This window comes from Callionymus lyra, chromosome 14 (genome assembly GCF_982586985.1).
Source record: "Callionymus lyra chromosome 14, fCalLyr1.hap1.1, whole genome shotgun sequence".
Taxonomy (NCBI): Eukaryota; Metazoa; Chordata; class Actinopteri; order Syngnathiformes; family Callionymidae; genus Callionymus; species Callionymus lyra.
The window spans coordinates 23878506-23903578 of NC_141831.1; the positions used below are offsets into that span (position 1 = coordinate 23878506).

Here is a 25073-nt window from a genome sequence, read left to right on the forward strand (position 1 = left end):
AATATATATATAACGTTTAGAAAGTAGCTGTATTTAGGCTTGTTTACAATCATTAATGCTTTAAACTTGGCAATCTATCTAAATCTAGCTAGCTCACTAACAAGATAACCTGAGTCACCAGGGTTTGAAATGCTATAACCCTGAATATCATAGGAAAACCTCAACAAAAAGGAATGTAGAATAAAATAGTAAATACTGTAGTTGTTAAGGATATTAAAAAGTGTATTAATGACATATAGTTATATTTTTGAAAGCCTAAATTGTGGTTCGCTCTTATAATATTAATGTTAAATACATTTTATTTAAATATAGGGTATTAAATAAATCTTCAAAAAGGATTAAAATGTTTCAATTTGAGCAAAAATTTTACTTTTCTTGTTATCATAGTTCTGCCTCAGGGCTACACCTTGTGCAGTAACTTCTCATCTTCATACGGCTCAGAACCAAACCAGTGTACCTCAGCCTCCACTTTGACACAGAGAGGCCTTCAAGTTTGGTCTAATTGCTTCTCCAATTTATCCAAAATTCATCCATTGACAAGAACCCTGATTGACAGCCTCCTCACACACGCTTGTGTGACTCATGGTTGAAAACCCGTTTCTGTGCTCAATGATGTTCCTGGAATAATGATTTCTCAGCCCAAGATTCAAGGGAAACATTGTAATTCCTCTGCCGGTGTGCAGTAATGACTGGCTGGCTTAGTTTCTCTGCAGCTAGTCTGAGCCCAGGGCAAACATCTGCTCTCTTTGAAGGCTCGCTTCTTGCTCCTCATCTTTTAATCTCACTGCTTTCTCACCTACTCAATAACAACTGTGTATTTTCATGCAGCCTCAAAAGCCGGTGTTTTTTTTTTGTGTTCTTCTTTTCGCCTGTGGCTCCGAGCGCACTGCAAAGAGAAAATCCCACTGATGAGTGCGAGCCGGTTTCGGGACGTTGATCTGTTTTGTTGTTTCCCCCTCGTGCTCATGTCGGCTTCGCCCCGCTCACCCCGAGGCTGTCGGTGTCAACCCCTTGCATAGTTGTCTAATGTGGAGCTCAGCGTCGCCTCTCTCCTCCGGCTTCTCGCTGGATTCTCGTGGAATGGATTTCATTAACTAAGAGTCATTAAATGTTGGCTGTAATTAGCATCGCTGCGAGTGTAGCTGCAGGTGACAGCCGGCTAACCAGACTCATTTAGCTCAGCGGGAGGAAAGCACCAGCCAACAATGGCTTTTCAGATGTGGACTGCAGTTGATGCTTCAAGTTTTGTCTGAGAGAAGTGATGACTATGATGTCACTCTAGGACTACGATGAATGAAGTATCCTGTGAGTCATTTGAAAACACAGTTAAAAGGCCAGGAACCAGTTTAACTGTCTTACACTTAAATTAGTGAGATACTTAGCTTTACTCTTTTTGATAGTTTCATGCTTGACTCTTTATACAATTATCACCTTGTTATTTTTTTTAATGCAGGTGAAAAGTTAAATTACAGTTACAAAATTGACTGACATTGTGTGGGGTACTTTTCAAAGTATGTTTTTTTTCTAATATTATATTCCAATATGTTTTAAATCAGGTGATCACTTGAGTTCATGTCACGTGTTGACATGTGTTGTTTTGTTATAGCCTTTGATTTTACTCTGTTGAAATATCAATGTAAAAGTACAGTATAAGTTCAAATATATACTGTATCACGTTTATTCGTGTTTATCTTTCATTTTTAAATTTTAAAGACTTTAATTAAATTGTAGCTTATAGTTGTGTCATGTGACTTTTTAACACGTTGTTTTCAATAGCTTTAGATGGTTAGTAATTGGTGGCAGCATAATGTTTATGGATTTTTGTCACATAGTTATTATCAAAACTTTTTGAATACATTTAAAACTGGAGAAAATCGTACTTAGATACATTTACTGCTTTTATCTTTTGCTACCTTATGTTAGAACTACTTACTGTTACATTTAAAAATTGGCATAATCGTGTATATTATTAATTAGTAAGAATATAAGAAACATCAAATCAATTTTTGTTAATCTGGCATTTGAAGACACAAGGACTCTACAGCCTACTTAAGTCTACTAAAAATGACAAAAACATTCACGCAACCAGATGGAATACATACAATTGATGCAACAAAAGATTCCTTTTTCTATTAGTGCAAGTAAAAAAAAACTTGAAAATCTAATTATTTCACAATAAAAACTTCTTCAAAATCTGTTAATTGATAAAAAGTTGTCTGTCTACTCTGACAAGTTGTGGGTTTTGAAACGGAAGCGTCTGATGGTGAGTGATCGCCTTCATGGTCTCCTGCAGCGTCGACGTGTGACACTGTAATGCATGCGGGTGAATTGGAGGACACGCGGCAGTGAATCTCCCTCCTGAGCACAACACTGACTCCACCACGCTTTACTGCTGCTAATGTGAAAATGAAGCGGCGCTACAGCGGGGCCCGGGGCCGGTGCCAGCGTGAAGAGTGCTGCCGGTGAAGTGTGTCGGGCTTGACTGCGCCTGTCATCATGGGAGAGAGTAATGTGCGATGTGGAAGGTGTAATTTGCAGCGCTGATGGCATTGTTTAAAAAAATGGCAGAGAGGGAACAGCGGAGGTGAACTTTCATGGCAGATATCGGAGCTGAAGAGCTCCCCGGATCGTCGTAGAGGGCTCTGCTGGCAGCCAAATTGCCTGTGAGCGTATTACTGGTGTGTGGGAGTGCGCTGATGGCTTGTTTTTCTCCCTCCATCTCATTCTGCGGGACCGCTGATAGAGCCGTGCGAGCTCTCAGGCGGTGGGCCGCCACCTGCTCTAATCTCAAGTGATGTAGAGAGCAACAATCTCGCCACCAATCACCCGGGCGGCTCCGTAACTCATTGAGCCGGCTGGCAAAGACACGACCGGCCTCTCGTGGCTGCAGTGTTGGTTTACCGTCTCGGGCTCCCCTGCGCTGCCCTCGCGCCGACCTCTGCCGTCTGTGTGGGGTTTGTATGTCAAGAAATCACGGCTGTTTGTGGAACTCGACCTGACGTGCCGTGGAAAGATGACCCGACCGACGTTGGCCTTTTGTGCGTTCTGAGGAATTGCAGCAGTCAAGGACAGTGTCGGTTTCCCTTTCCAGGGGTAGAAAGGTCACATAAAGGTCACCCTTCCTGTCTAACCGCTGCTGTAAAACATTCTCGCTTTAATGCTCCTTATTAATCTTTTTGAAACATTCCCCCGGCGTAGATTCCAGACATTCCCGCAATTAAAACCTGTTTGTTCTTCGTCTGCTGATGTGTCGGCGAAGGCCGAAGGAAGGGCAACATCCTCTCTCGAGAGAGAGACGTGTCTCCTCGGCCAAACAAAGGTTAACAAATGGGAAAAAGAGGAGGGCAATTGCCCCGCGACCCCTGACTCAAGCTTACACAGGCACAGGAAGAATGACAACGTGGATGCTTTATAAATCCCTCTTTTTATGAGCAGCTTCTTTCCACTTATTTTCCCATTCGTTATCACGTGACATGCGAGATAATTCAGCGTAAATCAAGTGTTAAATGACGGTTCTATACTAACAAGAAGATATGCAGATATCCCAGTCTTTCAGGAACACAAGCGGGTCATTCAGAGTTTGCTTCCTGTGTCTCCCGGTTAGAGACTTGGTAAATCCATCCATCTTAATGCACTTACTTCAGCTGAGGTGGAAGCGGGGGGGCTGTGTAAACACTTCTGTATCCAAATCCAGTGGTAAAACCCAGAGAGCCTGGAACCCATCAGAAATGAAAGTTCTTCATCTCAAACACAAACATTTAAATGGACCGCACTCCAGACATCAAAGGATCCTCACTAACACAAACGTGAGTCTGTCATTCTTAGAAAACCTGCTCTTATGAGCTTTCGTTAAATCTGGATTCAAAAGTATAAAAACTGTAACATTGTAGTGAGTACTTAAGATATACATAATGCATGTTTTAATGATTAATGCCTTTATAAATTCTTTTTTTTCTTTGTAACTTTAACAAAACCATGAACTATTTCCTGTCAACCATATTTCGAAATAATGATTCTATTTTTTGCAAAATAAAAGTTCTTATATAACCTTACATAGTTAACAATGAAATATCTGATGGTGGTGACTAAAGGACGAAAACAAATTTCCTGAATATTTTTGGGAAAATAGATAAGAAATTATTTTATGAAAATAGGAAATTAGTTGTAATTATTGATGTGTCTTGTTGTGTATATTGATTTAAAAACAAAATAACAAGTTGTTAAATGAATACTTCAACAAGTTATATATTTTTATATATATATTCAAACTGAACCAGTAATAGATGATAAAAATGAGTATAACAACTTGTTTTAATAGAAACTTTTTAAGTTATACCCTGACATCATGAGTGCCGTGTGAATGCATTTTCAAGAACACACTTTGACAACATTACATAGAACATAGTTTTTTGTCATTTTTATGGAAAGTAGCTTAGCTATTTGGCTAACTTGAAAGCTAAGCTAGCAAAGAACAGTACTATTTCCACTCACAGAATAATTGCTTTTTAAAATTACACCTGATAAAATAGTGTCTGCAGCTCATGTGTGTCTTATGTAATGTTAAAATTAACAGGGAATTAAAAAAATATGTTAAAGTGGCACTAAATATGAAGTAGTAAATAATGTTCAGTCTCAGTAACAGATGATCTTTAAATACTTCTAATCACATTATGATCTGAATGATTAATTATTCATAAAACAAACATGCATTTAAGGCTCAAACAAAGAGAGTTGTTACGAGTCCTAAAAGCACTTGTCTCCTCGTCCCAGGAGACGTCCTCCCCCATCAGCCATTGATCCGACGCGACACCATCCACTCTCCTGCCAACTGCGCAGCATTAACAGGGTCAAGCCAACACACACATGAACATAGACACAAAACCACTTATCAAGTACCCAGCATTCCCGGCGAGCACCGGTGCCGTGTCCAGGCCAATTATGTCCGTGTCAGTCCTCCGTCCCTGCAGCAGAGGTGACTTTGCCAGAGCAGGAACAGCCAGTGTTAATGAGTGTTGTTGTCCGTCCAGCAATGCTGTGGAAGTGACCAGGAAAAGTTGAGGCTGCAGGAAGGTTTCTAAGGAAAAGTTCAGTGTCAGGATTGAGAAACCGGTTTTCCCAACTTGCCTGCTTTACGGAGAACTTGCTAGAAGTTTGTTTCCTCTCTGTCAGCGGGACAGCACCCATGGGAGGGCGAGTTCAGTCGGAGTGAAAGTGTAAACGCGGGTTTTTAAAAGAGCAAAAGCTGGAAGAGAACAGACCACAAGGACTGTGATCAGTATTGATGAAAGCGCGGCTTTAATTGCTCCCACATGAGCAGAGGTTATCTTTTTTCTCCGCACTCACACATCCAGCTGTTCTCATAAATATGCAGCGGAGAAAGAAAGCCCAGATGAGCCCGAGGCCTGACTGGAGAGGACTACAGAGCAGATCCCTGGTTTGTTCGCCGCACTTTTATCGATCGTCCGTACATCGCTCAGATCTTCTGAGTCAAAGCCTTTGTTCTAATTAACTTGCTGTTTTGATACACGTTTTGTCCAGCCGTTGTAAACATATATCAAAAGATTTACATTTTAAAAAGCCTGTGATGGAAACAATGTTTCATTCCACTACCTTCTGTTTTTTTTTTTCCTTTGGCTGAGCTCTCTAGAAAACCTGCCAAAACCCATCAATGTCCATCAGACTCTCTCCATCTGCTGCAGATTACTCTGCTCCTGGCGGGAGCTGTTTGATTTGGGAACGACGGCTTCACTCTTTATTCCAACTGTCAGGTTGTGCTGTAAACAATGCTGTTACAAAAAAAACGAAATCCCAGAAGGCTATTTTTTTTTTCCACAAGTCAAGAGCAACAGACAGTTGAGCAGATTCACGCTGCATGTCTGCTGCAGCTGTAAGTGAAACTGGAGGCTCTGCAGGACCATTAAGAGGCGAAGCTTGGAGTCGTGTTTGGGGGGATTTTCTCTAAATCCTGTGCTCTTGAAGTGTGGTGTTCTGTTGTTATGATGTGCGATTCCCTCGACCATACCCAACCCTGGGTCTGGACGGACGTCTCCTCCGAGGAGTGGATGTACAGAGGCCGTATTGTTCCTTTAAGAAACCAAAGCCAGAGGCTGCCGATGCCCAGAGGGGGATATCAAATTGTATACTCCCCACCAACAGCACAATCCCCTCCTAAGCCTCGGGTCTTGACAGGGGAGCAAGAAAGCAGCTGGCTGTTTGGACGAGAGTGGAGTTCAAATAAACAGCTCAAATCCCAACCAGCCGCCTTCGCGGCAGCTCCCCCTCGCCAAATATCACAGTCTCACAGCCATAGTGTGTCACTGCCAACAGCCCTTAGCTAATTTGTGGTGTAATTTTGGAGCGTGTGTTGATGTAGCGGTGCAGAAATTTCAACAGAAAGGGAAGAAGGTGATAATTAAGGCATGGCTATATTTCGGCGCTTTTTCCTTTGGCGGCCGTTGGGTTCGGTTTTCCATGGACCACACAGCACTCTCAGGCCCGAGGTATGAAAGCCGAGAAGAGTCGACCATTAACAGCCTTGTTTCTTCTGGGGATGTTTTGCTAATCCGACCCGAGCGAGGGGGGGCGATCAGACTTGAAACACACATGTACGAGCCGCTACTGTATCAGCGGAGAAAAGGCTACATGGAAGTTGATACTGCATCAGATCAGTGGACATTTGATCCCCCAACGCTCCAGAGTTTTTTCTTGTATAGTTTCGACACACCAGACAGGCTGTGTTGAACCTGATCCTCGCAGGCAGCTTGGATGCGTGGTGTAGATGTGTAAAACCAGTTGGCCCCATTTGAGCAGGAGTGAAAGAGGCCCAGATGGATGACTCTCTTGGGACAGATTTCTCTTCGCAGCCCTTCATGCTTCCCTCCCCAGTGGCATCGCGGTGGTGTCAGCGTGTCAGCTCAAGCTGTCACTCCACTTACCGCTGCGAGCCAGCTACACGGGCCAGAGACTAAGGAACAGAGCAATAGATGTGAAGAAAGGGTGTGTTCTACACCCGACACAACAAATGACTGGAGTGTCTGCGCCCTCCCTGCACTGAGGGGGGAATAAGAAAGGAGCGAGCCTAAGCCGTCCGTCACTTGAGGGGAACCAGCTGTTAAATTACTGGTTGACCCGCTTCACCCTCACTCATCTGGGACAGCCCAGCATGCTGAAGGCTGACATGGTTCCACGGAGGACAGGGCGACAGTAAACAGATCCAGGCAGCAACAAGAGAACAGAGGAGGTGTTTATGACGGCATTTGGTTTTTATGAACATGTGTCTGGAACCAGTCTGTGTTTGAAGTGCTCAACAGGTGACGTTCTTTGAGCGCTTCAAGCTGCCGCAGTGACGACATTACCTTTGACTTAGTAGGCTTTATTTGGGCCATATTTTACACTACGATTCTAATTCTATTACATATTCACTTTTAACTTTTGCAAGTATTAGATTATTTGATGATTACATAACGCCTTTTTTTAGACAATATATATTTATTTTCAAAGACACAAAATGTTATCAACAGGCTTTCTTGCAATATTTAGGTTTCTGAGGTCAATGGAAACTCATTTAAAGTCATTAAACTCGTTGATTTTCTATTGGTTGTTACACTCTCTGGTTGTATATCTTGTGGCTAAGTGCTTTCTGATATCAGGAGAAGACTGGTGTCATGGCTGGCGAGGACCTGAGTGGTGGGCGGATATTCCAGGCTCTGTCACAACATATGTCTCGACACAGAGTTGCTAGTGTGTCAGCAGTGGACACATCACAAGTCCCGTCTCTTGGCTGGGCCACACATGACAAGCTTGAGGTCAAACAGCAGCTGCCTTGTTTGTTGGTGTAGCGTCACACCCGAGCGAGTGCGTGAGCTGACCAATTACTGACGACTGGTTGTATCCATGTTGCTCACTGCTGTGAACCAGAACTGAGCCAGTGTGACAGCTAGAGCTGCAGTGGCTCTGTCAGCTGCTCCAGTGGGATTCAGCTCCATTAAACTGGTTTCCAACGACCCCCCTACCGGTGGACACCTGTGCCATCATGCACGTCAACGAGTTCTCGACCCCTCTCTTCTCGGGTTACCCTCCCTCCAACCCGAGGAACACACAAGAGAAGACATCTCTGAGGCGGCACCGAGCTGAACCTAACACGCCATCACTATGTGCTTGTAATGGTTTCCCTGAATGTGTCCAAACATTTATGTGCCTGCTTGAAACAGCAGGTTTTCCACATGCTGGCGGGGTGAGAAGTGAGCGCTGAGAGCCAGACGCAGATGCAGTTAAGAGCCATTACAGGAGCAGCTGTAATCAGAGCTACTGTGGGTGGAAGAGTGTTGTCGTGCTGCTGCTTTAGTAAATGGCTTCATTATGATTAGTCAGAGGAGACGGCGGGCTGCCCCTGACTGGTCCAAGCTGCCTGAATGGATTCTAGCAAAGGTAGGAGACCGATGTCTGGTATGACATTGCTTTTTTCTGTCTTCGGAAAATGTTGCTTTGTGCGATCTCCTTCTGGAACTTCAAACCTTCAGCAGTGTATGAGATTAGCAGTTTTGGGGGAGTTTAAATAGTCACACAACTTTGTTTAGGCTTCGCGGACTTCTACTGACACAGATTAGTCCTTAAGTATAGATGTAAAAAGAGGCACCAGAAGAGCAGCCTGCCACCCTTTGGCCTCTTGCTCAATCACCGCTTGTTGAAGCAGCGTTTTGTGTTACCGTGAGTCGATATCATGGGCCTGTGATATTGTCACTGAGAGACTACACATGTCACACTCTCATAGCCGGAATAGTCGTGCATGACCCCGGCCTCTCAGCCTTTTATTTCTGTTTAGCTTCCCCCTCCCTTTTCCCCAGCCACCCCCGGGACTCCAACACTAATAAAACAGCTCCAACAGAGACCCTCCACACGGCTGGACATCCAAGTCGTGTAACTCCACACTTCTCTTGGCTGGAGCTTTAGAGAGCCGCTGACATGATGGAGCGTCAGGCAGGGCCAGCAGGGAGGCGTCCATCATTGTCAAGCTCCAGCGCCCAGGACTTCCATCTGGGCCACGTCCAGCTTGTACACTTTGAGTCCAATGCTGTAAGACACGCTGACAACCCAGAGACAGGTGGGGGCATTGCAGCGGGTTGGGTTACGGCTCTGAGGGCAGTTAATGCTGTTAAAGTCTTCAGGGTCGAGGCAGGCGGGGTAAAGGAGCTAATAGACCGGGGAGTTAACAGAGTATACGGCCAGCATATGATAGCTTTTATAGCTCGGGTTTTTACCGACTGTCCAGAATTCATTGAGATGTTATTTAAGTTTACAATGTATAACTCATTATCAAGTGTTTTGTAAGTGACATTGTATCACTATTTTGTACATCTAGTTGGACATTCAATACATATCCTGGCAGATGAGAAGGGTTCTATTAATAATGAGAGGCTCTGTGGCAACTTGTACTAGTTATTATAAACCAAAATTACTGATATGAAATAGAACATCCAGAGTGTGGGAACTGGGATATGTGAAAAATGAAAGGTGTGTCCACAACTAATGCGACTTGGCAACATATGTAGTGACACTTGCACCCAAGTGTTATTTGGTTTCCCTGGATAAGATGCCACATCCATCATGAATCTAAGTCTTCTTAAAGGTAATATTGGGGTCTAAAGTTAGTGAAAAGTCGAAATGGTACTTTCCCTCATTGAAACCTTTCTCGGATCTACGATTAATCCGTGTTTTAGTATGTTATCCTTCAAGGGCAAAGCCATCGGGTCTCATGCTTGTTTCAGCACACACTGAAGTTGAACTTTAACTTTTTTTTAGGAATATAGGAATGGCGTGTGTCGTGAACTACTCCCCTAAAATGGGATGTAGTTCTTCACTTGGAGCTCCACTGAGAACAGCCTTCCGATAACTCTGGTGGCTATTCAAGGTTTCATGTAAAGAACTATTTCCAGTCGGCTAAAATGAGTTATTTTTCCGACAGTTGCTCATCTGTCTCCGTGCGGAGGACGGTTATAAGTGTCAGCGAGCGAGAGGGATCACGACCCGACTGAAGCTAGCAGCCTGCTGTTTATTGTTCTCTGTGTGGGAGAGAGGGCTGAGATGTTCTGCCGTTAATGCTTCTTTGGGAACATATCAACAGAACCTCTGCCCTCACGAGTGGCTCTTCGGGAGCACATACTGTCTGGACCACTGAGGTCAGACACACAATTAAAACTTCATCAAATACAAATCACAAGTGGTTTCAGTTTTGCTGTGTTTTCCATCCCTGCTGAGCCTGCAGGTGAAAACAATCTGCATAAGTGCGACTGTGAATAAATCTGAGAAGGCTTTCTGACAAAATCCCAAAGATCTTGATTGTAATTAATGTTTACCGACAAACTAGAGCAGGATGGAATTTCCAAGACGGCGGATGTTTGACACAGTTCATATTTAATTGATTCCACTTCAACAAACAGTCACGTCTATGAATTTTGATTATTTTTGTCGTGCGTGGGTAAGAAGACAGTGACGGGCATAAGAACGTCTTCCTCCACAAGGCCACCATTGTTTACCTGCCCTGGCCGCCCACACAGTTGAGCAATACACCTTCAGTTTGGTCGGGGAAGTTTCAGACAGCAGTCTCTGACAGCAGTGATGGACACCTCTGGGTTTCGTTGGTGTCAACATTCATTCTCCGAAATACCAAAGATACATCTGTTTAAGTGCAACTGTTATCCACCACTGTTGGAATGTAACATTGCCATTTCATCTGTCTTCATTTTTTACAATTGCGGCTGCATTTGTGTGTTATTATTCAGTGTATCAAGCTTTAACCAATTTTTACTCCCAATCTAGTCATTATGGATGGATTGTGGTGAGATGTCTTCCAGATGTGAACCTCTGTTACAAGAATAATTTGGCCTCTGAGAGCCCACATCGATTATTGTGCCATGTGATAAGCAAACATGGAGAGATGATGGGATTTCCATCCTCTGAATATGTTCTTTGTTTCCCACAATGATAAGGCTTATTCCAACACAAGCTGACCAATATTGAACTAAACTGATTAATGATTATTTAGCTGGTTTTAGTTAATCCGAAAATACCTTTTTGCCATTGTATTAGTTAATAAGGGTAGTTAGTTAATTCTTAACAGCTGATGTTTCGTTACTAATTTATGTCATACTAGTTCAAATGGGTCCATTAAGTCCAAGAATTTGCTCGTAAAATATTACAGACTTTATGTTGACATTGTGTTCTTCTCAAACATGTTAATGGTCCCTGATTGCGTTATCAGGCTATTTCCTGTGCAGCTGGAAGCAGAAGCTCTGGACTCTCATTGATATGTCCACCTATCAATTTGTCAAGATCTTCTCTGGTGGTCACATCCTCCGGGCAAAGTAAAAGGGATTAAGCTGCCGTCCAATTGAGTCACTCTTTTTTGGAAAGACGAGCTTGTAAACGCTTCTTCATCATTTATACAGTCGTGCCAAACTGTCTCAGATGACAGCAGCGAAACTGAATCCCAGAATGCACCATGACGAAACCGCCACATATCAGTTGTGCTCGAGTCAGATCTCTGTGCTCCAACTGTTAAGCTCAGATCATGTTTAAATGTGACTCAAGTCAAACGACACGGCCTGTTGCCAATACTCTGCTGCCACGTTGGTAATGTCCTAGTGTGAGTCTCGAATGATTATTCATTTCATAGACAGCATTCGATTATTGTTTACTTGTAATCTTGTATATGCCCAGAGCTTCTGTTCTGGTCCAACCCCCTGAGGACATCCAAAGATTCTTGTTTTTTAGAGTTCCCCAGGGATATAGTAGACATTGAAGTGTCTCAGCCACAAGTATTTTTACTTCTATGTGTGATTGTGTCTTGTGGGACATGATGCTTTGGGCTGTGACGTCACACGACTGGAGATGGTGTAGCGGCAGTTAATAAACTGTGACCAGCAGGAGATCACAGTGGGATGATGAGTGATCCCACAAAGCTCCTCTTGGGAAATCTGGCACTGAAAACACACTGGAGCCTCTTAACAGCGTCCTGTTCTCAAATCCATCTTTTGCACCATCAAAGAGTTGGTTCTGGACCATGTTGCTCCTCCAGACTTTGCTAAAAAATGCAACTCTCTTGCAACACTGAGAAACAGCGGGGCTCCTCTTTTTGAGGCTGCTTCCTGGGAATACTGCTTATTTGTTTCCAGGGATGAAGAAGACTGACAAATGAACCCTCGCAGGAGGGAAGCTGCCGCACACTTCTCTTCTTCCCTGCTCTGCCCGGCCCTGGGGTCTTCATTAGGTCCAACATAGACTTCTTTTTAGAGGACAATCTCTAAACAACACTGCGACCCCGGAGACGGCAGTGTGAAACTTGTTGTTTCACCTTCTTGTCATCAGCTGGCGATTCCCTCGGCTGGCTCTTTGTAAGTGGATTGACAAGGATGCTGCAGGGTCATTGAGGGAAAACAGTGCTTTGTTTGGGTTGTAGCTCCTCAAATCCACGATACTAACATCAACCTGCTGAGTGGCTTTTGTTCTCCCTGCAGGCTGACAGATGTCCCACTAATCTGTAGCACAAAAACAGTTATTGTGGATATTGATTGTGATCATTAGCCAGGAATGACCCAAACGCCCCATACGAGACACCTGCGGTCGCTAATGCCTGGCTTACCATTTTTATGCTAATGCCCTGAGGTTATTGAAGAGAACTGGGGGCTCCCGGGCTCTCAGGGGGCATCCACAGAAGTCTGATGAGACCCGTGAGTCAGCGACATGAAGTCCGCTGTGGCAGGTTGGCCCTGGAGAACCGAGTCCGTCTACTTTGGCAGGTGTAGGATATAACTGTGGGGGTTGCGTCCCCCATCATGCTGCAAACCCCCTCATGGCCAAAAGCGAGGTAATTGCAGTTTATGTATGCAAGCTTGTCACCCCCCCATGAGCCTCTCCGGCACCGAGTGAGCGGCGGTCCCCGCGGAGACGGACACTGGATGGAGCTTATAAGCTTCCGTGAATTCATGTAGCTCGCCGCTTATTATTCACAGCGTAGATGGATTGATGCTAAAGGCAGCAGGGCAGAGCATCTACTGGCGGCTAATTGCTTTTTTCGGGGGGGAGATCACGTAAAGTCTATTAAATGAATCATCACCTTGTCAAGCAGCAAACCTGAGTCGCCCCTCGTCCTTCACGCTACATGAAATTTGGGATTAATGAGTGTTAATGTGACCTTTTGTTTGCTGCCGCCATCAGTCAAAAAGTGACAGGAGCCATTCTGTATCTTTCTGACCTATCTTGACTGATCATCACAAAACATTCATTCGTGCCCACTCATTTCTAGGTTATCTATAAAGTCACTCATAGAAAAGACAACATTAACCCTTCTGTTCCCGTTTTTCATTTTTTGATTTCAGTCTTTTTAGCAGTACCTCAGCTACTTTTACATCTTCATCTTCTAAGATATTTGATGGAAAATCTATAAAAAAAAAAAAAACATGTAGAAATTACAATGAAAATATAAAGTTTCACATCGGGATCAGTTCATGGATATTCTTTAAGGGCCTTCAATGATACTCTCATTAGGATTGTAACTCAGTCGCTGTTGCTACCCTAAGAGCGAAGCAACCCAGGGCATCAAGTGCTTGTTGTTCTGTTGTGAGTGACTGTTACTATGTAAGTATTTTGCCTTAAATCTCAATTGTGTTTCTGCTTTTCTTCTTGCTCCAGTTCCAGACCTTGGCGCCCTTGTGCTCTCCACCAATGGCAGAAAGGAGCCTGACGGGCTGGGCCTCCACCAGGTGTCAGGTCTAGAGCGCAGCCAGGAAAGAAGCCAGGAGAGCTGCAGAAGCCCCCCACCTCCTGCTCCCTGCACCCCTGACCGCCACCAAGCCGCCCCTGTGGCCCAACCACAGCCCCAAGCTTCCATCTCCCAGTCTCCATCCTCACGTCGGACGCAAGCCAACGGACAAACCAAGGCTCCGGCCCCGACTCATCCTCCCTCACGACCCAAGGCTCCACCCAAACCTCAGATACCTGCCGCCCTGCCTCTCGCCCAGGAGCTTCTACATACCCCCCCACCTCAACCCCAGCACCTGCCGGAGACACCCTCTCGCCCTCATCCATCACCAACGCTAAGTCTTCATCCACACACCCCCTCACCCGCGCTCCCCAACTATCCCCATCAGCACCCGAGTCAGGTCGGACCACATCGGCCGCCGTCTCGCTGCCACCCCAGACCTTTCTCTGCCTACAACGGCTTCAACGGACACAGGTACGTCCTTTGTTACATTTTCATAGCTTATGTTTTGTTCACACAAGCATCAGCAGTAGTATGTTGTGGTGTATTAGGCGCCGTATTGTATCATTCTGTACATTATCTGTTATCATTTCATATGACTCTTTTGGCTGGATCATGTCGTATTTTATTAATTTATATATTTTACTATGGTTATTCATAGGCCTTTTTCTTAAGGAACACTGCCGTGTTCAAGGTTCATTGAGTGTATTTGAGTCTTCGTCAACCAGACTCGGCCAGATGCCAGTCTCACTAGTCGGCCATGATGTCCTGCTGAGATTTGGTCTGAGTCTGCTGCAGATGCACTCTCTGATGAGGCCTCCTGGGAATGCCCGCACATACTCCTGCCTGATTTCCAGTGCACATGCTCAGTGGCTTCGGAGGGGCGGGGCCTGTCAACACTTCTGTTTTGTGAGAGCGGCGATTTGCTGAGAAGTGGAAACTGTTTTGGGATTTGAGCTCAGAGCAGATGGAGTCGTGAAAGAATAGGTGTTGATTGGTTGGATCTCTTGACCTGACACCTCTCTCCCTCTCCCTCTCCCCCCCCACCCCGCTCTCCACAGCAGCAGCAGGAGCAGCACCCCGGGCATCAAACCCCACGGGCCCCCCGTGCCCTCCCCACATCTCCCCCATCACCCTACCCCTCCCGTCCCCGGAGCAGTGGCAGCCTCCACCTTCCCTCTGCCCTTGGTGGCCAACCAGAACACCCCCCACGGCTTCCCCCCCTCCTTGCAGTCATCGCCGCACCCTCACCACCCCAATATGTTTGCTCCTCCTGCCGCTCTGCCTCCACCACCACCGTTGACGTCCAGCACCCTGCCAGTACCAGGACACCCTGCTGCCGGGAGTGCTTACTCAGGTAAACCTGAACTCCAGAGATGTGGTGTCTGGATCAAGTGTGGTTGTAAAGCACCGCCTCGTTTGTAGTCCGTTAGAATAATCTTCTCGGAGATCATGAACCCGAACCGTGTTCAAACTATGAAATGATTCTATGAGCAAGAAACAACGCCCCCTGGTGGCGCAGCACAGGAACCTGTGATTGACAGCGGCAGGCTGTTAGTCTCGACAAGTCAGCCGGCTCAACGGATCAAAGGATACGATGGTGAAACATCTCAGCCTGGCATCAACAGAATGCTGTGTGCAGGGACAGAATCTTACACTAATTATTTAGAGCTGCACACAGCTGACATCAGGGTTGTGTTGACAGTTGTAGCTCACACATCAGCTGCTACATGTCACTGCGGAAAGATAGGAAGGTTCACTAGTAGTTTGACGGTTTACGGAATCAGTTTTTGCTCAATAACGAATCAGGTCATCACAGAGGGCATATGATAGTATCTACGGCGCCGATCCCAGTCCAATAATTCTTGAGATGAAAACTGAGGCAGGGAAGGACAGGAAGGGTACGGTTGCTCTGAAGGAGAGCTGATCTCACACACAAGTTCATATGGAAAGCCAGTGATTACTATAAATCCATTCATTCTCCGCGGGCAGCACAGAGGTAATTACAGCGACAGATGTTGTCAGGAACGCCTGCCGTGGATCAGCGCGTGGCGTCTGACGGTTCGGGCAGCCAGACGCTCGCCAGGCGTTTCAGTTTAGAGTGACATCATAATAACTATAGCCAGGTCTGTGGTGTCACGACTCCGAGGGAAGAGTGACGACTCAATAATCCCTCATTTTCCATCTCTGCCCTAAATGCCTGAGATCTTATCTGGTCAAATACTTGGTTTTATCATTTCTGCCCTGATTAAAACAGCTATTAAATTATGACTACCTCCTCAATATTAAGCACCATCAATAATAATAATAATAATAAAGGCACTTGTCTTGGTACAGGAAGTAAAAGAAACCATTGTCAACATTGAATCTTCCCAATAAGAAGCCTGTCCACGGCATCAGATGGATCACTGAGAACTTGATAACAGAACTGTGGTTTAATTTATGAGTTTGAATAAGACTTAATCTTCAATTTTGAGTTTATTATGATGATAGTTTTTATCTTAAGATATTGCTCAAGATTAAAATGTATTTTATAATGCGATAATTCTTATTTTTAAGAGTATTGTAACATATTAACAGTCATCAAAATATAGTTTAATTACCAGCTTTTTTATTTTAAACAGCCATTTTCCCAAGAATCTTTTTAAGGAGTGCTTTTGAAAGGACACTTTGCAAATATGGAACAAATAGATCTGTAATAGTTCACAGATTCTTTGTTAAAATGTAGAAATCCATATTTCAGGGGATGTGTGGCGTCAGGATTTCCGTTTAACCTTGAGCAACATGAACCTCTTATCTTCTTCTGCAATCCTCATGATGGTAACGAGTCTTCTGCGTGACCTCTAACCTTCCACTCCTTCTCTCCAGAACAAGACCTCCTGCGTCAGGAGCTCAACACTCGTTTCCTCGCCTCCCAGAACTCCGACCGCGGCGCCTCGCTGGGCCCGCCGCCGTACCTGCGCACCGAGTTCCACCAGCACCAGCATCAGCACCAGCACCAGCACCAACACACCCACCAGCACACCCACCAGCACACCTTTACACCCTTCCCCCACGCCATCATGCCCACCCCGGCACCGCCCATGGTGCGTACCCCTGCCAGAAATGTGAGGATAAGTAGAACACAAACGTGTCGTGTTGGAGCGGGTCAGTGGGAACCGAGTCCAATAATGACTTTGACATGTGTTTTTGGGGGGTGGAGGGGCATGTGAGTGAAGACTTGACAGAGTTTGACATGTTTGGAAGTGGTACGTCAGGGGGAACCTGCGGGTTCTCAATGATGTCCATGTGTGTCCGGCAGCATTACAATGATGCCTTTCTTCTCCCAGAATCCCTTCTGGTGTGTTCGCTGGCTCACGCCGCACTCCAACGCTGTTATTTTCTAAATTGGCAATAACTTGCCGGGAGCATGAGAAGTTGAGAGGCTTTGGGAACATAATACACTTAATTCATTTTGAATTTAATGACATCATTTGGTCCCGTTTGGGGTTTTCATTACTGGCAAATGTCTTGCATTAAGGGTCCCGCTGTTTTGTCGGGGAGACCACAGGCAACGGCTGGACCCGAAACTTGCACACACATTAATAAGTGTCTGGCCCGTCGAGGGCCCGCTTGGCTCTGATGATACCTCAAAGGCAGCACGGCGAGGCCTCTGACAGCTAATGAGGCCATAAAAGCCTCTTTATGGCTTCAGTGTTTAGTCTTGACGGGGAAATGTTCGCCCCAGGCCGCTGTCGCACCACTAAAAAGAGAGCGAGCCATTTTACTGCTTCGACCACAACAGTCTGGTTCGGGAACTGCTGGAGCTCTGAGCTGATGTTGACACTTCAGATGTTGAGAGTCTGCAGTTAGAAGGAGCTACAAAAATGATCATCACAGAAGACAGTTATCCGCTCATGTTGAGAGAAATAATAATGTCAACACAACATGGTTCACTCCATGTGTTCAGTCATGTGTGGTTAAAAGTTGTTGCTATTATTTATTTATTTTTTAATGTTACAATGTTGTAAATTAAATTAATTTGGATTTTCAGTCAATTTGTTTCACAATCTTATTTGAGTTATTTGAGCTCAACATTATTGCTAGCGTGGCTAACAATAGGGATGGCAGTGCTAGCTACATTAGCATAAGCAGGTTACCTCAACTTGATAATTCTGTGTTTTATTTGCCAATGTTTTAAATCAAAGAACTGAGTCTGTTAGAACTCTGTAACTGTAAATCCAGGAAAAGAGTGTCGCTACTTCAAACTTACCCATTTGTTCTTCTCCCACAGTTCGAGAAATATCCGACGAAAGTCGACCCTTTCTACAGACACAGCGTGAGTTTCCCTTCTGCCTCTTATTAAAGCAGTTTATATGTTTACACAAATATTAAAGACCAATGTGCAACAACAGATAACTAATGCTGGTATGTTATGTTCATAATGTGTTATGAATGGTTTAAAAATAATAAAAGAATAGTTCAATAATATTGAATAAAAAACAGTTCTTTTTAGTATATTACATTTTAAACGTACAGTTTAAGTACAAGTTTAAGTACCAGTTTCAGTCAATTGCAACAAGGACACAGAAAAGTTGCTCAACAGACTTCGAGAGGCTTATAAGTTAAGTTCTTAAAAATGAACTACTTTTTTAAGTTAAGCTTCAGTGAGAGTAAAAGTACATTTTGTTTTCAGTTGAGTTTCATTTTACATTCAGTCACGCCGAGTTCCTCGCCGTTTTCGGCAAACACCCTCCAGCTATTTCCTCAGTTAAAATTGCAGAAAGATCCCAAAAACGTGACGCATCTGGAAGCGAGTCGGAGCCTCTCAGCGTTTCCTCGGGCGCTCCTAATAACTCATCCTGGCAGCTTCAATTGCTGCAGTTTGGGTGATTAGAGCGAGCGGGCTGAGACCACGAGGAGCTCCTGCTCCTCCACCGCAGCTCAGATGTTTGCCAAGTGCAATTACAGCCAGGAGAAGATCACACAGCTGCTGGATGTTGGAGCTCCAAGCCTCCAGCGCTTGTTTGATGTACATGCGTTGAGCTTGTATTACAGCGTTTACGTCTTTCTGTCAAGGAAACGCAGGAAATGTTGACAGAAAACCTCCATGTTTCTTCTCCCGTCCTCACACGGTCTTCCTCTGCTCTTCTCCAGCTCTTCCACTCGTACCCCCCCTCCATGTCTGGTCTTCCTCCAGTCATCCCTCCGACCGGACCCTTCAGCTCGCTACAGGGGGCCTTCCAGCCCAAAGTAGGACTAGCACATCTCACCGGGTCGTCAACGGAGACTAATTTTCAATCTTGTTTTTTACAGACGTCCAATCCTCTAGATGTGTCGTCCAGACCTGGAGCCGTCCCACATACGTTCTTACAGAAGGACCCCAGGGTAAGAATGACGTCTTAAATATTGTTTTTAATGTTCAAATAATAATGAAACTCTCTCGCTCTTTCTCCTCCAGCTAACAGATCCATTCAGACCCATTCTCAGGGTGAGTGTTCGCAAATACACAAATGAGCTTCAGCTGGATGATGTTTCCCATCATGCGTTTTTGTGTCCAGGAGACAGGAAATTAGGAAGATAATTTGTCGTATTTCAAGATTTGTGGGGTTTGGGATTTGAGTATTGCGTCAAAGTTATCCGTCACTCTTTGATATTGTTTTTATTATAAGAGAAAATGTAAAAAATTGAAATTAATTTAAATTTAAAAGCGTTCAATAGAGTCATTAGTGTGTTTATCTACACTAACTAACTTTACTGAGGTTTTCATGTGTAGTAGAAAGTGTGAATGAGGGACTTATGACACTTGACTGACCGACTGAATCGGTCAAAAAAATCAAAGACCATCAAAAAAAATTAAAACTCAAACAAGTGCGAGGGGATCAAGAGATTCTTGTGTTGATGTTTTATAATGTCTTCAACAGAAACCTGGAAAGTGGTGCGCCATGCACGTCCACATCGCCTGGCAGATCTACCACCATCAACAGAAAGTGAAGGTGAGAACTCTTCTGACACTTCTGCACACAAACCTTCCTTTGATGAAGGATGAAGGCCACATGCAGCTCTCTGCCTGCATTACTTTTGCCCAAGTGAAATTTAACTGATAATAAAGAAATATTTCTGTCAGATTTAAGTTTATGTTCAAATTTATGAACAAGCGAGTTATTTATTAATGTTTTTTGTTTAAAAGTCAAATCGAGGAGACCACAGACAACTTCTAAATTTTAAACTTCATTTTTCTTGTTGTTTTGCATGTTTTTCTCTCTTTAGAGCTTTTTATGTATATATCAATTCAATTAAAATAAATATTTTAACATGTGTTAACAGCCAAACTATATATATATATATATATATAGTTAACAGCTGTTAACACATGTTAAAAATATTTACTATATATACAGTACTATATATATATATGTATATATATATATATATATATATATAGTACTGTTTTAGTTTAGTTGTAGGCAGGTGTGAAAAAATATAAATAATAATTGTTTATTTTTATCAATTTACAAAATGCAAAGTGAGCGAACAAAAGAGAAATCCATATTAAATAAATAAATGTTGTTACTACCCTTTGCCTTCAAACCAGCATCTTATTCTAATATTCTTATTAATTTGCACAAAGTCAGTGGTTTTGTAGGATTCTAGTGAGGTGTATGATCAACCAATTATACCAAACAGGTGCTAATGATCATCAATTTCACAAGTAGGTTGAAACAGAGTCATTCAGTGAAAAAGTTACAGCTGCGTAGGAGCTTCAAACTGGGTGAGGAACATACAAACTGTGCTACTAAGCTGAGGTTGTGGAAGACACTTTCATGTCACAGGTCATGATGGCATATGTGATGTATATATATGTATATATGTTCAATACATTAGTACCCTATTAATCACAGTGGTAATCCTTTGACATGTTATATTATTTAATAGTTTTTTAATTTCTTTATGTTTATTTATTTTCATGAGTTGTGGCCTTTGAGCTTAATCATGATTAAAAGCGAATCATGAAGCGAACAATCGTCAAAACACAAATCAAACATTGGAGGCACGACTTCATTTGAATGACAAATGCTGAGCAGTGAGTGTAAGAGGGTTTTACATTTGTTCTCTCTGTGGCTCTCCCGTCCTCCAGCAGCAGATGCAGGTTGACCCTCACAAGCTGGACTTTGGCCTCAAGCCCGAGTTCCTGAGCCGACCCCCGGGTCCCAGCCTCTTCGGAGCCATCCACCACCCCAACGACCTGGCACGACCCGCCACACTCTTCTCCTCCGCAGGTGAGTGTCGCCGGAGATGATCGGTGGACTTGTGTGTCGTAACTCTGAGTCAGCATTAAAAGAAACACTTAAAAATAAATTTTTCTCTTCATTAGCCTCTTAGCTCATAGCATTGTGACGACCCACTGTCTCCTCAGGTCCAACTCACCCGTCGGCGGCTCCGTTCGGTCACCCGCCCCATCACCCTGGAAACTTCCTCGGTCCTGCCTCTCACTTAGGTAGTTCTTCTGTTCTCAGCTGACTCCTGTCACCAGCAGACGCTTCAACTATTGTCTGTATCTTCCAGAACCGTTCAGTCGGCCACCCTCTTTCGGCGGACTGGGGTCTCTCAGCTCGTCAGCCTTCGGGGGTCTAGGAAACCCTGCACTAAGTGAGTTTCACCCTAATCATCCGTCACTGAGAAACAACAGCCAAGTGTTCCTGGTGTCAAAGTGTTGAGGCGTGCATTTGACTGGTGTTCCTGCTTTTTCCGTGTGTTGAATCCCTAACAGCGGCCAACTCCATGTTCGGCCACAAAGACGGCCCGAACGGTCCGCAGCACTTCGGCGGTGGCGGCAGCAACAGCGGCCACCAGGAGCCCTGGAACCGCCTGCACCGCACGCCGCCCTCCTTCCCCACACCCCCGCCCTGGCTGAAGCCCGGGGAGTCCGAGAGGAGCGCCTCGGTCAGCTCCCATGAGAGGGACTCTGAGAAGAGGGACGGGAAAGAGGACAAGGACAGGTGAGTGTCTGCTCGGAGAGGATGGCGGGACTAGATGGTGCTGACGCTGGTGTCTTTTTAGGGACTCTGTGGAGAAGCGACTTCCCAGCCATCAGTCTCCAGTCCCGGTCAATCCCATCAACCTGCTTGGCCACAGTCGACCTCCTGAGCATCACAGGAACCACCTGCAGGGGGAGCCCCAGAGGGAGAAGGACAACAAGAGCAAAGACAGAGAGAGGGAAGACTCGTGGAAAGAGGCCGGGGCGGACGACCTCAAGCTCAAGGACAACCACTCCGAGAAGGACGTCGCCGTCATCCATGACAGCCGGGGGTCCGAGGACAAGGTGTCCAACAGGGGTTCGGTGTCCCCCTACATCCGGCAGACCAGCCTGGAGCGTCCTAACGGCAGCCTGAGCCGGGAGCTCCTGGAGAAGAAGGGGGAGCTGCAGTACGACCCGCAGAAGAAGAACAGCGAGGTGAAGGTCAAAGAGGAGCGGAAGGAGGAGCATGAGGGGGTCACGGGGAGGTCCAGTGAACCTCCGACACAGATCCCGACACCGAACCTCCACCCTCCGTCCTCACTGCCGATGCCCATGGGCATGGCGGGCGTGCACCCGCTCAACAGCATCAGCAGCCTTGACAGAACTCGAGTGGTCGCACCCTTCATGGGTATCAGTCCCATCCCTGGAGCCGAGAGGTTCCCGTACCCTGCCTTCCACTGGGACCCCATGCGAGACCCCTACAGGGGCCTGGATATCCACAGACGGGACCCTCTGGCCCGAGACCTCTTGTTGAGGAGCGATCCTCTGCACCGTCTGGCGGGACCACGTCTCTACGAGGCCGAGCGCTCGTACAGGGACCGAGAGCCCCACGACTTCAACCGGGAACACCAGCTGGCCCTGGAGCAGCGGCGGCATGAGCACGAGCGGGCGCACATGGAGGAGCGGGAGCGGCTCAACATGCTCCGAGAGGAGTACGAGCACGGGCGCCTCCACCACGGCATGCACCACCCAGCACTTGACGGACACCTGTCCCACCACGCCCAGGGTCTGATGGGCCCCGGCCTCCCGGGCATGCACTACTCCAGGGTCAGCCCCTCGGCTGCAGCCGCCGCCGCCGCCGCTGCCGCCGCCCATCAGAACGGGATTCTGAACAAAAACCCCCCCACCGCCTCCCTGAGCGCCCCCCCGCCTCTGATACCCTCGCTAGGGGGGCGGCCGGGCTCGCCCAGACGGACTACCCCCCTGGCCACGGACATCAGAGACCGGCCTCCTCATAAAGACATAGAGGCGCGATGAACGCGCTCTGAACTCAGCACTTACCCTTGAGCAAGACTGTACCATATCTGTGAATACCTTTTGTAGGCAGCGTCTTGCCGACAACTCTTTTTGTATAAAACCACAAATTATCAGAAAAATTTGAATTTTCATGCAGGTTTTGCAGCCGGATGTGGATCTTTGTATTGTACAGCAACTGTGGAGAAGAATAATGTACAGGTACCTCAGCACTGACGGACAGTGTAGATAGTGTACAGTGTCGTGCTGGCGCCGCGTGGATACAAAGCTGGTACAAATATGCAAAATGGTCTTTTCAAAGCTTTAATTTGAATAAATGTAAATAGAGAAGTATTTAGGCAGTGATGATCCAGAATGTGCTTTTTGCAGTTTTGTTATGGCTGACACGCTTCACGTTGAACCACCGACCCGTAATTCAACTATGCAACACATTCGGGCTCTTCTCTCTGCAAACTGGACCCACAACGAGCCGGGCTGGTCAGGAACGGGGCATTTCTTACCGGACCCGACCACTGGTGGACCGGCTTGATGTGCTGAGTCGCACTGCAGCTGCCGGGACCGGCTGAAGTCCTACAAAGCCACACGAGTCCCACAAGTCTGGAGAGAACAAGTCACGGAGAGTTGCAGCGGCACATTTGTTTAAAGTGTGACAACAAAAATAGGCTGAAACTACGGACGGGTTGAATGGAGCAGAGATTCTATTTTAGTAGTCCACCGAAGGTTTAGTTGTGCGCTTCAAACTCTGTGATCCTGTTGTGCAGTGTTTTTCTAACTCCAACATTCAAGTGTCCACCAGAGCCATAGTGGTTAGACGTATCGCAAAACGATTGTTTTTTGCTGTTTACCATGTACAGAGAAAAGAAGGATTCTTGTACAAAGATGATAAAAAATGAAGCGACTGAATCGTCAGCATGCTCCTCATTAAAAGTTGTGTTATGTAAATTGTGCCATGTTATTAAAAAATGTGTACGAAACGCGTCTGCAACGTTTGTGTCCGCACAAGATCATATAAAACAGCACAAACACACAGGTAAGCCGTGGTTAGCATTAGCATTAGCCTGACGATTCTTAGCTGATCTCAAGGCCATTGTTTGACTAAAGTTGGCACCAAATTCCTTCAAAATAACCTGGTTTAAAGGGCAACGAATACATTCATTTAAGTGTCTCTTAAATGTATCTTGGACCTCGTATACCATAACCACAACCACTCTGCCTTGATTGGTCAAGCATTGAGGTCTGTCACCGCGCATTGTCAATCCCGGAAGTCTCCACCTCCAATGGACTCGTATAAACAAAGTGAGTCATGATTACAACTGGCTGGAGGAGTGACGCCCATTATTACGTCATATCAGGATCTGCTCTCGTAACCTCTCTTTGCCGAGATTTCAAATGGGGGAGAACTTTGTAAAGTAATAACTTTACAACATGGTGATCTTGGAGAGGAAGATTCAGCATTTGAGTAATTGAGTTCATGTAATAATCTATGAAAGGCTGGTTAGTTTCTTCCACTAACATTGTTGTTTGTTTTCGTTTTAAATTAAACTCCTAAATGAAGTTCTAATGGTGAGAACGTTACAGCTTGAATGACAGACACAAACACAACACAGATTTCTGAAGTACTGATGAAACAAGAGTGTTTTAATTTTTAAAGTTTTTAAGTATTTCAATATTTTTAAGTTATCTACTGATTTTGATGTCTTTAAATGTAAATCTGAATCTTTAAACTAATTCAGTGGTGTTTTTTTGTTTATATATATAAATATCTTCAATGAAGTGTTGATCATATATGGTAACTTCTCATTTTTCTGTCCATAATTTAACTTTATGTAACGCAATATAGTTCTTATACGTCTTTGTGTTTTTCATCAGTGTAAAGATGATCATAACCGTCTTATGTTTGTGTCATGAAACTGTGTGTATTTATTCCACACAGTTTTATTCTTCTCATTCTGTTTATTTATGTGAACTCATTCCAGCTTGTATGAAGAGTATGTGTATCTATCACATTCTGCCAATAGATGTCGCCGTTCTCCTTTCAGTTCTATATCACAGGGCCATACTTTT

General features: G+C 45.1%; 1 protein-coding gene across 6 annotated transcripts in view; it reads left to right on the plus strand.

Moving 5' to 3' along the window:
• Positions 1–23983, plus strand: part of auts2a (activator of transcription and developmental regulator AUTS2 a) — a 258652-nt gene extending 234669 nt beyond the window's left edge. For 2 of the 6 annotated variants that reach the window (XM_087807273.1, XM_087807280.1), the window contains 13 exons: positions 13687–14230; positions 14818–15113; positions 16625–16863; positions 18030–18074; positions 18893–18988; positions 19052–19123; positions 19197–19226; positions 19660–19731; positions 20874–21015; positions 21153–21233; positions 21302–21385; positions 21495–21735; positions 21797–23983. In XM_087807273.1, coding sequence (XP_087663399.1) covers positions 13687–14230; positions 14818–15113; positions 16625–16863; positions 18030–18074; positions 18893–18988; positions 19052–19123; positions 19197–19226; positions 19660–19731; positions 20874–21015; positions 21153–21233; positions 21302–21385; positions 21495–21735; positions 21797–23012 — 3158 coding nt within the window. In that variant the 3' untranslated portion in view covers positions 23013–23983. The remainder of the gene's footprint in view (positions 1–13686; positions 14231–14817; positions 15114–16624; positions 16864–18029; positions 18075–18892; positions 18989–19051; positions 19124–19196; positions 19227–19659; positions 19732–20873; positions 21016–21152; positions 21234–21301; positions 21386–21494; positions 21736–21796) is intronic. The other 4 variants (XM_087807278.1, XM_087807277.1, XM_087807274.1 and 1 more) reach the window with 4 other exon arrangements.
• The last annotated feature ends 1090 nt before the right edge of the window (positions 23984–25073 follow it).